Below are 16932 nucleotides of genomic sequence, written 5' to 3'. Positions count from 1 at the left end.
TACACTTTTTCAGAAATGTCATGTCTAGCCCACGTTTAGACCTTACCCCCATCATTTCCTACACCTAACATCATGGCCTTTTTCAACTTCCACATCTTCATCATCACCGTTGTGATTCAGCCACGTGTCCCACGATCATCGTCAAAAACTCAAACGTTTTTTTATCATCTTCACTTATAAATATTCACAACCTATTTCTTCTGAAACTTTTTTACACTTCAAACTTTCTTCTTTATATCCATTTTCATACTTTCAACTTCTCTGAAAAATTTCTTTGTTCTTCTCAACAATGGCTCCTCCAAAATCTTCCAGCAGCAAACACTCCAAGAAGACCCAAGATTCAACTCTTCATCCTGTGCACGAGTTGAATGGACCAATGACTGTTGGAAACCAACAGTACGTTCCTGAACCTCCCAATGAGAGAGAGAAGGAATGTATCTATAAATCCCAGGTATTAATTCCTGTTCTTGTTTCTGGTATTTGTCACGCTATGTTAGGTCCACTCCCCAATCCAGACATTAAACCAGATCGTCTGAAAGAATTTTTTCCCACCTATTTCCATACCAATCCCATAGATGTTGGAGTAAAACCTTAACCTCAAGAGAAAACTGTAGAACAAATTGACCCACAAAGTTCGACTGATGATGGAGAGTTGAATTTAACTTATTTGAATTATGCTAGGATCTTTAGAACTTGTCCATGGTCGAAAAACCCTTCAGACTATTTATCTTGGCTAGATAAGGTTGAAAAGATTAAAGGAGATTTCTGGAAGGAAATAGGCATTTTCGACCTCATTCAATTGTCGAGAGTAGGACCCAACATTAGCCCCAATATGCTTTTAGCTTCACTCTATTTTTGGGACAGTACCTATAACACTTTTCACCTTCCTTGTGGGATGGTCACCCCCATTCTCTTCGACGCAACAGCCATCGTTGGCCTTCGCCCCAATGGGATAAATTTCGACCCCACCAACCTAAATTAAGATTCTATAGCTTTCGACACTAGCTTTGCTCCATACTCTTTATTCATGTCTCATTATCATGACAAGGATACCACAGAAGTCTCGGATGTCGAACATATAGCCTTTTTGACTCTATGGCTAACAAAATATGTGTTTTGCTCCCGTTCCCTCCAAGTTGCCAAAAGATTCATCACCATGGCCAATCAGCTTCACTTAGGAACCAAGCTATGCTTAAGTGAAATGATTTTGGCGAATCTTTACGAATCCTTGAGTGAGAGTGTAAATCTTTTGAAAACCATCAAAGACCAAGGTAAAATCAATTTGTCAGGACCTTTCTGGCTCTTACAATTATGGCTCAATGCCACCTTTGAAGCTTCTCTTCTTGTAAAACACGAAGTGAACGAAGAAAAAGTGAAGGACAGGACTGTCGAATGGCCTAGGTTGGTGAAACTAACGCCAACTGATGAAGGAATTAGCCTTCGACAAGCTTTCAACGGTTATGTCATGATGTTTGCCAAAAGGTATCATTTCACTTCGACCATGGCACCCTTTGCTAGTAGAAAAATTGGACCTGAATGGTTTACCCAACAACTGCCCTTGGAAATGCAGAAGGATGAGGATATATTTTTGGATGTTTGGGAGTCATTTTTAACCCTCAGGCTCCTTTTTTCCCATCATAACGTAACCAAAACCCAAATAGCTTTGATAGTCTACCAACCCAATCTCGTTGCTAGACAGTTTGGCTTGATCCAAATAAAACCTCGACCCATCTTCCCAAAGAAAGGATCTATCATTTTTTACAACTCCCTTCATAATGAAGATGAGAGCAAAGAGCTGTCGAAGAAGCTAACTGATGATTCTCTTGATATTTGACCAGTGATCTTTCAACCATCTTTTCTCTGTACTCTTGAGTTTGATGAGTGGTGGAAGGATTATTATTCTACTAGATTTTTTGACGTAACAACCTTCACTACACATTTAACAAATGCTTTTGCTTTCGTGCAGGATCGGACCAAAAAAGGTATTCAAAGACATATTAAAGAAATACAAAAATTTCAAAAATATTTCGAAACACTGTATAGACTTGATGATCTTAGTCGAACCATACGCGAAGCAACAGTAGAATTAAAACATAAATTGACGGAGAGGTTTGAAAAATTGTCATTGCCTTCACATGTTCGACCAGAAGCGCGCTATGACCTGGATTTCAGCTGTCATCCACCAAAATGTCCTCCTCTACCAACTGCTGAGTTTGGCGTGGCCTTAAGCCCTCCATTTCCAGATTGGTTCGGTTGTGGGGACTATATGAAAATTCTTCGTCAACATTACAAAAACCTGTTGAGCGTGTGGTTCCGACTAAGTATCATCTGGACGATTACCAAGGACACCTTCATATTGGAATAGAACACGTTCGCGTGGAAAGTCCCATTCTTGAAGGTGTTAACAGGAAACACGATTTTTGTTTTGTTATTCTAACTGTATTATCATGTATTTCTTATATTTGTTTCTAATTTTCCTTTCTTTCCTTAGTCGTAAAGATCCCTACCAAGAAAACCTCCGTCGAAGCGTCACCAGGTGCTGCTAAGAAACCTTCGACAAAGGTGCAAACCTCACCCTTTTCATTTATTCTTTTTCCTTTTAAGAAATTAACCGGCTTTGGTCTGCATGACTAGGTAAGTCGAAAGCCCCCACCAGTCCAAAAAAGAAAGAAAGAAGAGGAGAAAGAAGAGGAGAGAGTTCTCATTGAAGAATCTGGTGATGAATCTCCAGAGCCAAACCCCCCTCCTCCTCAGAAGAAGAAAATCAAGAGGGTCTCTTCCCAAAGATCCATTGTTAAGTCAGCTAAAAAAGATTCTTCAAGTACTCCAACTGCCAAACTTCAGTCGAAGGATACAGAGAGTGGGAAATCTAGTTTTAATACTGAGATTCCTGAGGTAAATCTTTATTTCGACTATCTATGTTCATCTTTATTGCATTCCTTTCTTCTAACTTAGAATTATTTTCAGAAACAATTGGCTGTCGTAGGAAAACCTACAGATAAAAACAAACCAAAACCTGATAGTGGTTCTGCTCTCAAAACTGTCAGCTCGATGCCCACTTTTCCGAAGGATTCGACAAAAGGATCAACAATGGAGATGGCGCAGACAAAAATTAATCCTGAACCTGAGAAAACTCTGGAAGAGACAGTCCAAGAAGAAGATATCCCCAAAAATGATCATGACACGCAAACTGTAGCAGAATTCGACACTACAATGAGTGAAGCTTCTGAAGATGATTCTCCTCCTCATCCAGGATTAAATGCTACAAATAAGGGCGATGACACTGACATGGAAACTGAGGTCGAAGATGACCATGAAGAAGAAACTGCTAAAGATGAGGATGAGTAGTCGAAACAACCAGATGCTGGGCAAACTTTAGGGCGAAGCACTCAACCCGCTCCTGACCAAACCAAAGGAAGTGCCATATCAACTGGTTCGACTGGTTTCTCTCGCGAAGAGCCTGAGAGTCTCAAGGTGCAGAGACCCTTAGAATATCTGAAGGCCATGCTTAGCGCTCATCACAATTTTCAAGATTCTTCGCAAAGCAGTTCAACTACCTCTGGGGCCACTTCTGAAGCGCAATCCCTTGACAACATCTTGACCAAGATTAAGACGAAAATCCTTGACGTTGATTTGTTCAAAGTTTTAGACAAAAGTGCCACTGCTCACATTGATCTTAAGAAGATTTTGAAACAAATAAACGTCTTGGAAACTTCTGCTAAGGTTGGCAGTTTTGTGATGGAGTTAATGACCCTCATTGACTTGGCGACTGCAGACCTTCATCGTCAAAGAGATCTCTCCCAGCAAATCTCCATAAAATCTGAGACTCAAGTTGTTGAATGGGATGCTGTTGCTACTTCGACTAACGAAGTTTCAAAGCTGCAGCAGCTTTCTGAAACTTATATCAAAGAAGTTGCTGCTTGTGATGATAATATCCAGAAATGGGAGAAACAAATAGCTGTTCTTCAAGAAAAAATCTCCAAAGAGAAAAAACGCAGAGCATCCATACAACAACCTAAGCAAAATGAGATTGACGACGAACTGAAGGTGGGTATTCGACATGCAGAAAGGGCTCAGCAACTTAGTCAAGAGATTGAGACTCTCTCTACCCACAGAAGTCTTTGTGATCATCGACTCCAGTTTCAGAAAAATAAATTTGCCACATTGAAGGAAGCTTTTTCTAGTATCAAATTATAGTCGAATTAGTTTAACAATTCTCAGCCCTTTGAGGCTTTCTTTGTAATAACTTTGGTGCCATTTTTGTTTGGCAAAGCTATCACAATTATTCTACTGCTATTTTTACTTCTTGCAATATTGGCTTATATTTTTTCAAATACTTGCCATTTATCTTTAATATTCTCTCGTCTTTTCCTATCTCTTCAATCTCATATGCACCATTTGAAAAACTTTTCAAAATCTGGAAAGGTCCTTCCCACTTAGGAGACCATTTTCCCATTAATCTATCTTTTCGATCCATAAGAAGGATTACTTTCCAAACAAGATCATCAATTAAAAAGGTCTTGAATTTTACTTTCTTATTGTAAAACTTTTCGACTCTTTCTTTTTGTCTCTTTATTAGATCTAGTGCACGTAACCTTTCTTCGTCTAAATCAACTAATTCGTCCATCATCATACTCCAAGATATTTCTGATGGGATTTCATGATGCCTTTGGACTCTAACTGATTGCAAATATATTTCGACTGGTAAAACTGCATCATGTCTATAGGTCAACTTAAATGGAGTCGAATTCGTTGCTTCTTTTGGAGATGTTCGACAAGCCCACAAAACTTGATCTAAAGTTTTATGCCAGTTTTTAGGTTTTCTCCCCACATGCTTTTTGATCAAATTTATCACTACCTTGTTGGCTGCTTCAACTTGCCCATTGGCTTGAGCATAGTAAGGTGTCGAAGTAAGGAGTTTAAATCCTGTTTCTTGTGCAAATTTCTGCATATTTTTACCAGTGAACATAAATCCTTGATCTGTTGTTATTGTTTCTGGTATCCCAAATCTATAAATTATGTGCTTTTGGATAAACTCTATAACTGCTTCTTGATCCACATTTACCAATGGTATGGCTTCAATCCACTTAGTAAAATAGTCTATTCCAACCAAAATGTACTTTTGCCCTTTTGAAGAGGCTGGTCGAATTTCACCAATCAAGTCTAAAGCCCAACCTCTAAATGGCCAAGGCTTTATAATTAAATGCAACTCACTTGCAGGAACATGTGGTATGCCTGCATGTACTTGACATTCCTGACAACCTTTTGCAAATTCGACACAGTCCTTCAGCATTGTTGGCCAATACATTCCTTGTCGAAATAATAACCATTTCATTTTATGACCTGCTTGGTGTACGCCACACGCTCCACTGTGCACATTCGACAAAGCTATGTAAGCTTCATCTTCACCTAAGCATTTCAACAAGACTCCTTCTACAGTCTTTTTGAACAATTCGTTTCCAAAAAGTACATAACTTAAAGCTCTGTATTTTACCTTTCTTTCGGCTTTCTGATTTGGGTCTTGCAGATAATCCTTGATGTGCTTTCTCCAGTCTTCAATTCCTGAATCATCTATATTGAATATCTCAAAATTTTCTTCGTCACCATATCCTAATCTTATTGACTCCAAATCTGATGGGGACAACTTGGTAGATATGACTCTTCCTCTGACTTCAATGGCCTATTCTAACTTTTCCTTCGACACTTTGTATCCAGACGCAAGTTGAGCAAGGTCATTTGCCTCTTGATTCTCCACCCTGGTAATGTGCCTAAAGGCCACATTGTCGAATTCCTTGAGAAGTCTATTGGCTATTACAAAGTACATGATTAAATTTTCTTTCACACATTTATATTCTTTAGTCAACTACTTTATCACCAGTTCAGAGTCACCCATTATTTCGACTCTTGTTACCCCCAATTTCAACAGTATTTCAAGTCTAGCAATCAAAGCTTCATATTCTGCTTCATTATTTGAACACAGACTTTCAACTTTGTACTTGAATTTTGTTGGAATTATGTCAGGAGAAATAATCAACATCCCAACACCAGTTCCATTCTTATGACTGGAACCGTCGAAATACAATTTCCATGGTTCTAATTCAACATACTCTACATTCTCATCTATAGAGTGGTCAGTTATAAAATCAGCAACCACTTGTCCTTTCACAGCCTTTAAAGGCAAATATTTCAAGGAATATTCTGTCAACGCTAAAGCCCATTTTCCGATTCGACTATGTAAAATAGATTTAGATAACATATATTTTATTACATCGAAATGGGAAGAAATGTACACATCAACAAGCTTTATATAATGCTTTAATTTCATACAAGAGAAATATTCACATAAACATAGTTTTTCTATAATACTATATCTAGTTTCAGCATCATTTAGGACTCTGCTGAGATAATAGATGGCCCTTTCGACGCCATTCTCATCTTCTTGGCACATCATACTTCCTAATGTTTTGTCTGATGCCGAAATGTACAATCTCATACTTCTTTTTCTACAAGGAGACATTAGAATTGGAGGACTAGCTAGGTATTCCTTGATTTTGTCAAAAGAAACTTGTTGTTCTTGCCCCCATGCAAAGTCTTCCTTCTTTAGTCGAAGTAGAGGAGAGAGGGTTTGCGTTTTTCCACTAAGGTTGGAGATAAACCTTATGAGAAAGTTGATTTTCCCCAGCAGAGACTGCAACCCCTTTTTTCGTTGATGGCGCTTTTGCCTCTATTATGGCTTTGGCTTTGTTTTCATTTATTTCGATCCCCTTCTTGTGGACCACAAAACCTAAGAAATCACCCGCCTGCACACCAAAAGCACATTTAAGGGGGTTCATTTTTAAACCAAACTTTCTCATCCTTTCAAAGGATTGTCGAAGATGGTCTATATGAATTTTTCCTGAAATAGACTTGATCACAATATCATCAATGTACACTTGCATGAAAGTTTCAATAAAGTCATGAAAAATGGAATTCATAGCCCGTTGGTAAGTTGCTCCAGCATTTTTTAAACCAAAGGTAATTACTACCCATTCGTACGTTCCTATTGCTCCAGGACAACGGAAAGCTATTTTAGGAACATCTTCTTCAGCAATAAAAATTTGATTATAGCCAGAGTATCCATCTAGCATACTTAAATACTCATGGCCTGCTGCAGAATCTATAAGCATTTCCGCAACTGGCATGGGATATTCATCCTTTGGGGTAGCTGGATTTAAGTCTCGAAAATCAATGCATACCCTAAGTTTTCCATTTTTCTTAATTGCAGGAACTATATTTGCAATCCATTCGACATACCTGGTTGTGCGGATGAACTTGCATTTTAGAAGTCTTTCGACCTCTTCTTTTATTTTCGACAGAATCTCTGGTGTGAAGCGTCTTGGAGTCTGCTTTACTGGCTTCTTTCCTTCCACTATTGGCAACTGTAATTTGACCAAACTTCTATCTAAACCAGGCATCTCGTCGTAATCCCATGCGAAGCAGTCTATGAACTCTTTCAGTAACTGGACTATTTCGACTTTGAACTAGGGGTCCATCTTTGCGCTTATGTAAGTTGGTCTACTTTCTACCCCTAGTCCTAAATTTATTTCTTCTAATGGATCCTGCGCCACCATCTTCATGTTAGTTGACACTGGATCTTTTTTGAACCCCAGAGGTTCGTCATCATAAATGGCGTCAAGCTTTTGGTGTTGCCATTCACCCATCTGGTTGTTATCATAATCTTCTGCAATGTCTCTTTGGGGACATTGTTCGTTGGAATTTTCTTTGTTGGCTTCGACAGCCATATATTTTACTTCGGCCTCAAGGGCCTCTTTGAGTTTGTTTTCGGCTACGTAAGCCGTAATTCTTTTGAGCGCTGATTCTTTACTCATCATCATCAAATTCGCTTCCCCATCCTGTTGGCGCTATATGAGTAGTTCCCCACATGTAAGATTCGCCAATTACTTCTTTGTCCCACTGAAAACCATGTGTAGGATGAAGGTACATGGAGCAATAGGCGTTGTCTGTTGCTTTTAGGTCGAACTCGGCTAGGCTGCACGGAGGTATGTGAGCTAGGTTCTTGTTGAAACTTCGACTGTTGACATTGTTCACTTCTGTCATGAAATAACTTTGATCAGCTTCAATGTTTTCGACAATTCCGTCTGGTCTCCAGATGGCTATTCGCTGATGCATTGAAGAAGGTATGACTCCTAGCCCATGAATCCACTCCCTTGCAAGTAGTAAGTTGTAATTCGCCCTTGAAGCAATGACCATGAACATTGTTGGCCTTGTTATGGTTCTAACAGTCAAATCCACCTGGATAACGCCCATAGTGGTTCCTACTTTTCCTTCGTAGTTCGACAACACCATGTTGTGAGGTTTTGCGTCTGAGTCGTCCTTCCCAATCTTCTTTAGCATGAAATGAGGCATCAAATTTACTGCTGCTCCGCCATCTACCAGTATCTTGTTTACACCAACATTCTCAACCTTTCCTTTTATGAACAAAGGCTTTAAATGTTCCTTCATGGAATCATCTGGCTTTTCGAAGAAAGCATTCTGTTCTTCGACGCAACCATTGTTCATGACGTAGTAGCGAACGGGCCTATGAACCATTGTTTCCTCTTCTATCTCATCTTCCTCGTCTTCGACCTCCATGATTCTATCATAATCTTTAGGGAGGACAGAAACCACATTGTAGATCACATTAAAGAACGCTTCTGAGTCAGATTCGAAGTTGTCAGTTATTTCGTCGTCTTCTTGCACCTTCTCTTTGGACACCATTGGTTCGACCATGCTGCCAGGATTGTTCTGGTGGGAGGTCTCCTCTCTGTTTGCTATCTGAGCATTGTCACTGGATTCTGCTTTATCTTTGCTGTCAGCATCTTTTCCAATCACGCTTTTTTCTGCAGCTTCTTTTTCTGCCCTCTTCTGCCTCTGGAATCTTCTCCATTGGGATCTTGACATAGGATTTTTCCCTTTGTATTTTTCTGAAGGATATGGTCTCGGCTTGTACTTCTCCAACTCCTTCTTACCTTCCATCGAAGTGCCTCTCTGAACTTCAAAATTTCTCCATTTTTTCTGTCCTTGAGCATCTCTAATGGGTTGAACCCGTCATCCGTTGCTTTGTTGGATGGTTTGTAAGTGCTATGGTGTCTTTCTCCATGCCTCCATTGGTGATGATCACTTTTTCTTGGGTCATATCCCGTTTTCCCCCAATTTTCTTTTCTCTTGGCTTCATCCACTGCTTCCAGATTGGTTGCTGCCTTCCTGTCGAAGATTGCACTGCAACATGGGCATAACATCCCTTCAGTCCTCGTCTTTTGGCACCTCTTGATAAATTCCACTAGATTTTCCTCTTCTTTAGGATATGCCAGCCTTTGCTACTCCTGTCGACGGTGATCTTCATCCACTTCTGCCTGGTTTCTCTGAGACACTTCCACCATATTTACCTCAACATTCCGTCCGTCAGCAATGCTTAATTTGTTCATTTTTTAAATAAGTCTTTCTTCTTCAACTTCATCATTTCTTTTTATCTGGTCAAACTCCTTTTCTGGGCAGCAACACCAAGATATGTTCCTAGGACCATGTCTGCAGCAACATTTGTTCCAATTTCTTTTGGGGTCCTCCATTACCCTACGTAGGATTCCATTAGTCACATGCTTCATAGGACCATCCACAGCTTCTGCTTTGATTTCGTGTGACCTCTTTATTGAAAGGTCCCATAATGTTGACGCAGTTTGCGACATCACCTATCCTCATTTGGTTAGGATCAAGGGCTTCAGTAGCCTTGTTTTCAATGGTGAGGTCTTCAGTAACCTTCTTTTTGATGATAGGGAGATTGTCAATTGTCTCAGTTGTTTTTTCATTGTTGCTCAAAGGTAAATCCCCCCACCCGGTTGGCTGGATTGCGTTGATGTCGATACGAGAACTTGCAGGCACAGTGTATTTCGCGAGATAATCGTACTTCCCACTTGGTTGTCCCAAGCAATCCCAATTTGCTCCTTGTCGATCTACAACATCTTCAGCAATATTGTCAGTGTCCTTTTTGTCAAAACCTTCAGTAGTTTCCATCTTTTTCTGGTCGTCAAAGCCTTCAGTAACTTCAACTTTGTTCAGGTTTGTAAGATCATCAGCAATCTCAACCATGTTGATATTGGTGTCGAAACCTCCAGCAGCTTCCACCATTTCAAAACTGTCGTAAGGAGCAACTTCGACCTCCACCATATTCACAATGGATGGTTCAGCATAATGGGCTTCGACTGGCTGTATGGGATTCGAATCAATCCTCATCTGTTGTTTTGGCTTATCACCAAACTTCAACCTTTCGTCACGGATAGCATTTTGAACGAGATCCCTGAAAAGGAAACACCGAGACGTTTTATGGCCCAAAAAGTTATGATATTTACAAAAACCTCTCTTTTTCTGTTGTTCCACAGGCGGTTCTTTAGCGCCTGGTGGTTTTATTAATTGACCATCTTTAACCAATAAGTCCAAAATCTCGTCACATTTGGTGATATCGAACGTATAAGTTCTTTTAGGAAACTTATCGTTGGTTTCGACTGGATTTCCGTTCGATGGAGTTAGTACTTTACACGAATATGGTGGGCCTTGCTTCAGTTCTGCTAAGTCAATCTCTTGTTCGTCGAAGTTACTTGGTTCGTTTTCGTCGAATTCATCATCTTGACAAACCCCTACATAGGCCACCCTTTCTTTTTTATTTTTATTTGCTCTAAATTTTTCATCCCTCAACCTTTCGACTTGTCTCACCCTATCTGCTAATTGCGCCATATCCCTCAAATACTGAGTGTCTAGTTTCTTTCTTATAGAATAATCTAGACCCCCTGCGGCCATTTCGACTAACTCATGTTCTGGCACCCGAGTGAAACACCTAGCCTTTAGCAACCTGAACCTATTTAAATAATCATCTATTGGTTATGAGTATTTTCTCTTAACACTGGCTAATTCCTTCAGACTTATTTTGGTTTGTCCCATGTAAAATTGTTCATGGAATAACCTCTCTAATTGGGTCCACGTATACACCGAGTTTGCAGGCAAGGATGTAAACCAAGTAAACGCGTTTTTCATCAAGGAACTAGGAAAGTATTTTATTTTACGGGCTATCTCTCCTACTTCAATCAGATAACGTGATACATGTTCTATGGTGGATTCACTAGTATCCCCGGAGAATTTGGTGAACTTAGGAACTTTCCATCTTGGGGGAAATTCTTCTTGCAGAATATATTCCGACAGTGGGGAAGCGTAACTAGGCCTTTGTAATCTTACGTTTACCCCATTTTGTGCCATTATCGTTTCGACCATGACCACTAAATTGTTTTCGGCAGGCAAGTTATTATACCGGATTCGCTGTTGCAACACAGTATCAGCGTCTTGGCCTCTCTGGATTACTATCCTTCTAGGCTCTTGTGGAACAGGAATTTTGACACGAGGCTGTTCGACTACTTCCTCTTGGTTTCTGACATTTTCCTGGGGATTATCTAACGGAAATTGATTTATTGTAGGCTCTTCTTGGACCGCCACCACTGGGTTCTGAACCACTTGTTCTCTGTGTCGAGTTTGAGGGACCCCAAAAAAGTCAGCAATGCGCGTCATTTGCGCTGCCAACAATTGGTTTGTTTGGGTGGTGTTTTGTATTAGAGGATTAAACACCGCCCCTATTTGTTGTGTCAACATTTGGACCATATCACGATTACTCTCGTCCATTTGTTGTCTAATTACTTGCGCAGAATTATTTGTTATTGCCGACATATAAAGTGGTTGTTGATTTAGTCTACTCATGTTTCCGCCATATCCTGACCCTTGTAATGGTGAAGACATATTGGCCATAGAATCAGAATATAATACCAGCAAATTGTGTAAATTTGCCATTACCGAAGTTGGCATTCCAAATGGTTGTTCCCTACCAGGCAGAGGCATGGTGAAATTTGTCATAAAAGGCCTAGAAGTATTCCCTATAGGAGGAGGTGTCCCAACAGGCATTTGTTGCGCCCTAATGGACGAACTAGGCGTATTTTGCGATATTGAAACCGCTGGTATTGACCCTGTTGACGAAGGCACAACCTCTGACACAAGGACTGATCCCACATTTCCTTCTGTCGAAGGGATAGGGTTGGATACTGAGATGACTTCATTTGGATTAGGATTATTTGGATTATTTGGCTGACTCGCCATTTTCCTTACTCTCGTTCGTTTAGGTCTTTCTACGTCAGATACGGCTAATTTACCGCTTCTTAGTCTCATACAACGAAGAAGAAACCTTGACTAAAGATTATTTAAGTTTTAGATTTTTGCATTGGTCCCACTGGGCGTGCCAATTTGTTCACTGTTGATTTTGGCGAACAACCTCTGGTTTTCCAAAATTTATCGAATTGGGTTACTTGCAGGATCAACCATACAAATCCTAGGACATGTGCTAATTTAAATAACTTTGTAAATCTTTAGAACAACCTTTGTATCTTTTATTTGGTTTACGAAGTCTTTCATGTACGAAAGATATTGACTAAAAATGCTTAAGTAAAAGTAAACTTAACAAGACTAAGATAAATGGCGAAAAATAAATGGCGAGGAATAAACTGCATAAAGTAAATGCAAAGGTTAAATGACTGGTAAATGGAAAGAAAATTGTTAAAGAACTTTGAAATTTATAAGATAAAACTTTAAAGAAATGGTGTTTGTTCACACGTACATTTTCCAAATAAGACTCTTTTCTCTCACACGGATACTTTGAGTATTTTGCAGGAATTTTGTACAAGTTTTTTACACCACATTCTGATAACAACTATCCTATTTATATACAAACAAAATAACTCTCACTAACGAATAAATCCTAAAACTATGACACTTGGCTATCTGCATAACTTCCTTTCGCCAGGTGCTTCCACGCGTCTTCTGCCAAACGTCATAACTCTTATGAATTTGAATTTCCTCTTTACATCGAAACGACGCGTCTCCTCAGACTTTTCGAATTTGTCGAAATACCATAACATCATCCATACTTGTCAAAGACATCTTTTCATCTGCAGACATCTTCTCTTATCGAAATGTCGAACCACCAATTTGTCGAAGTGTCGAACAAGCATCTCCATTTGTCGAAAATATTATTCTGCTTATTAATTTCATGGAGTCAAAAATACATGTATACAGTAGCGTATATGTGAGTTCACGTTCTTATCTTTGCAAATGCCTATGTATGGTATATTGCATATGTGATTTGTTGTATCTATGTGATACTTCTAATAGATTTCCTTGTCTCTTTTTGATGTTGTCAAAGGGGGAGAAACATACGTAGCTATGAAACTATGATGCATACATTCAGGGGGAGCCTTCATGGACAAGAAACACATCATCTCAAGTTTTGCCATCATAAAAAATGGGGAGTAGGTGAGTGCAACTTTCCATTAGATATATTTTGTATGATGTCAAAACTAGGATACTTTAGCGTTTATATATATTGGAAAGTATCCTAGTTTTGACATCATACAAAATACATCTTGAAAATTTTCATTATTTTCTATTCCTTTTACACTCCTTTTGCTTCATTCTTGCTTACATATATATACTTCATGCGAGCATAATTTTCAAGTAAGGTTCTAGAGTAAACCTACATGAGACTAGGATTTCAATGCACTCTCATCATCTTCAACCTCATTATATGCATATACACACATAAACTGCACATAATCATTCTTTGTTTGGGTGTCATCTAGAATTAGGGTTGATAACATCCAATTTATGTTGATTGAATTGTAAATTGGGTTGAGATCTTTGAGGGTTTCAAATAAGAAAACCGAGTTGGGGTTTCCTTCAAGATCAAATTGGGATTTGAATGTTTTGGATAAGATTATGGAATTTAGATCCGATTGAGTGAAGGATTTGAAGAACGAAAGGTTCTTGCAAAGAAGTAGCCTGGGACAGTGGATCATATTGGTAAATATTGGGTTACAACAATTTGCGATTTGGATACGATCAAGTGAAATCTTTGAAGAATAAGGGGTTTCTTGAAAGAAGTAGCGTGAGATGGTGAATCAAATCGGAATTGTTGGGTTACTTGATCAAGCTTTGATCAAGGGAAGAGAAGGTGTTAGAATCAACATCAAACTTAGGGTTTATAGGGTTGGATTGCTACATCTCTCTTGTATATATACTTTGGCAAAGTAAGGTTAATTTTATTATCTCATTTCGAGTTCGAATTGAGGGCTGACATACCCATAGAGAGGTTGATTGGTAAACTGCCTAAACAAATTCTTATGTACTCTTTCTCCCTCTCTATCTCTTTTATTTTTCATTTGTAAATTATTGAAGTCATCGATCGTGCAATCAATTCATTTGGATAATATTTTTTATTACCTTTTGAAAGAGGTGTTGTTGAGTTGATCATAATCCTTTAGATTGTGATTGGATTTTAAGATCAACAATACCATATAAATTTCCAAACAAAATTGATTGCACACAAGGTGTTCGATAATTTGTCACAATATTTTTTTTTGGGTGTTTAATCATTGGATATAGACTATCCTTATAGCTTAGCATTCAATTGGTAGTGATTCAAAGTATTTGATCGATTTGTGTTCATTACCATACGTTTATATTATTTATGCATATCTGAGCTTTTCGATAGAGGTTCGGTTAGACGATTCGATTCAGGTTACTTCTGTTTGCCATAAACCTTTCAAAACTGTTTTTTGTTCAAAGTTTTTAACTAGTGATCTATTCACCCATCCCCCTCTAGAATGAAGCCTATCATGTAACATGGGGTGCCCCACCCCCATCCAAGGCTATTTCCTTATTTATTTTCTTGCTTGTTTTTATAACAAAAATATAAAAATGGTAACTTTTCTTTTTTTAAAGTAAAAAAAAGATCATAGTTTTACCAAAACAACAACAATAATAATAATAATAATATGAATTTTATTTTGATATTTATATTTAGAGATTTTTATTTAATTAGATGCTTAGCGGTTTTTTTTATATTTATTTTATCAAAAGTTGAATAATTTTTTTAAACAATAAAAAATTAACAAATAAATTTACAAAATAATAATAATTATTTCATCTTTATGTTTGTGATTTTATTTTCTTTTTTTTGCTTATATTTATTTATGTTGGTCATCTAATTTTATTTTTATTATTTATTTGCTTTATTGCATTTTTCTCATATTCTCCATTCAATATGATGCAAATGCCCGTTCCTCACCTGTTTTGGGTAAGTAATGTTTTCTGTCAATTGCTACAAAATAGATCTCATTAAAATCGACCAACCAACAAACATATTTTTACCCTGAACGACGCTGTTTTGAGTTCTCCATAACACCCAGATATATGTAGGAGCGTGATTCAAAGTCTTATCATGTACCCTAATAAAAAATTAACCTTTTTTTTCCTATTCTTATTTCTTTTCAATAACTTGAAAAGCATAATATTTTCAACGCTAACACTAACACACACAACTAACTAAGCGGTTTTCGATGGGTACAAGAGACGTGAGGGGTGCTAATACCTCTCTCTTTCATAATTGACCAAATGAGATGCAATCCAACAGACAAGAATATCATATAGAAACCCACTTTCCCTTTGGACTTTTAATCAAACAATACTCGACAAGAAATTATCAATATCCAAACATCAAGAAGATTAAGGCATCAAATAAAGATAGCCCCATCCAAGCAAGCAAATCCCATAGCTAGCAGTCTTCTTTGTCTTTTCATGTATCAGATGAAATATCCTTTGATCAACTCAGAGCAAATCATTAGACACAAGATTAAAATAACAATTAGCCCCAAGACAAAGTAGTAGATGAATTCAAATGAATCCCAAGACTTACATCAGATGAAGGCTCGGTTTACAATAACTTGATTTCAGAATGTTGGCATTGGCCAAGTTCTTTTTGCACAGGGAATGTTGCCTAGTTCTAAGTCCAAAAGTTCAGATCAAGATCAACAGTCCACCAAACATTTTTTAGGTTTTTTGTTGTTGTTTATTAAGTATTTTAAGGTCCTACGACCACAAACACAATCAAAATACACAAACAAAATATATACAATCACAATATATGGCTCAAATGAACAAAGTGAAAATGGCATAAACATAAACAAGTTAAATGAAATGCAAATGGAAACAAATTATAAATGACTAGAATTTAAATTGCATGAATTAAATGACTTGAAAGTAAAGCAATATTAATAAGAGTTAGTCAAATGTTAGTCAAGGTTAATTGAATGTTTGTAGTGTTTTGCTTTTTAGTTGATTAAGTCATTCTTTGGAGAATACTCAACCATCTATTCACAAGCATGGATCCTTGAACCAAGACATCTTCCATAGGAAGGAAAAAGGCCAAGTTTCCAAACAATACCATGAAAGATGGGAGACTTACAATCTCACTTACTAGAATGTTATGTCTTTAGGGTCAAATTTAACTCTATGTTAAGCAATCGTAATTGGACTTATGTAGAAGTCACAACTATCTGAGGACGGGCAATAAAAGTTTAGGTTGTAATGCATGATAGAGATTTGGTATAATGAACCAAACTCTTAAACCATACCACACACTAAAAGAAAAGATCAAGAGGGATAGACCTATGTCATCCATACTTGTATTGGTTCATCTGACATAAGGTCCTTGATGAACCAATTAGCCTTAGGATACTTGAGATTTCATTGGTCAATGAAAGGAATAAGAAAGAATAGAGATGAAGATGAAGGGGGAGGGGAATGAGAGAAACACAAATTGGTCATGGGAGGAATTTTATAAAATTAAAATCATTCATTCATTTTGGGAGATGAAATGTACTTTTCATCAATCCCCTAAATCCAATGATTTTAATCCAACAAAATTCAAATTAACCTTGACCAAGGCCCAAACAAATAGTCAAACATCACAAGTCCATAAAAATGGCTTAACATAATTTTTACACAATTAATCAATTAAAAATCAAATTTAAA

The 16932-nt window shown here is 37.8% G+C and overlaps 1 protein-coding gene across 1 annotated transcript; it reads left to right on the top strand.

Annotated features, from left to right (window-relative positions):
- Positions 1-289: 289 nt before the first annotated feature.
- Positions 290-3348, top strand: LOC127089247 (uncharacterized). Its single transcript, XM_051029354.1, has 4 exons — positions 290-476; positions 2492-2562; positions 2635-2895; positions 2968-3348. The coding sequence occupies exons 1-4, from the start codon at positions 290-292 to the stop codon at positions 3346-3348; spliced, it is 900 nt and encodes a 299-aa protein (XP_050885311.1).
- The last annotated feature ends 13584 nt before the right edge of the window (positions 3349-16932 follow it).

This window comes from Lathyrus oleraceus, chromosome 1, assembly GCF_024323335.1.
Source record: "Lathyrus oleraceus cultivar Zhongwan6 chromosome 1, CAAS_Psat_ZW6_1.0, whole genome shotgun sequence".
NCBI lineage: Eukaryota > Viridiplantae > Streptophyta > Magnoliopsida > Fabales > Fabaceae > Lathyrus > Lathyrus oleraceus.
Note: the sequence above shows the minus strand (reverse complement) of the source record. Positions and strands in the feature narration are given on the sequence as shown.

Bases quoted from the DNA above. Each gene is read 5' to 3' on its own strand.
- LOC127089247 (XM_051029354.1), top strand. From the start codon at position 290: ATGGCTCCTCCAAAATCTTCCAGCAGCAAACACTCCAAGAAGACCCAA. The intron at 2,563-2,634 runs GTGCAAACCTCA...CTGCATGACTAG, and splicing joins CTAAGAAACCTTCGACAAAG to GTAAGTCGAAAGCCCCCACC. The intron at 2,896-2,967 runs GTAAATCTTTAT...AATTATTTTCAG, and splicing joins TTAATACTGAGATTCCTGAG to AAACAATTGGCTGTCGTAGG.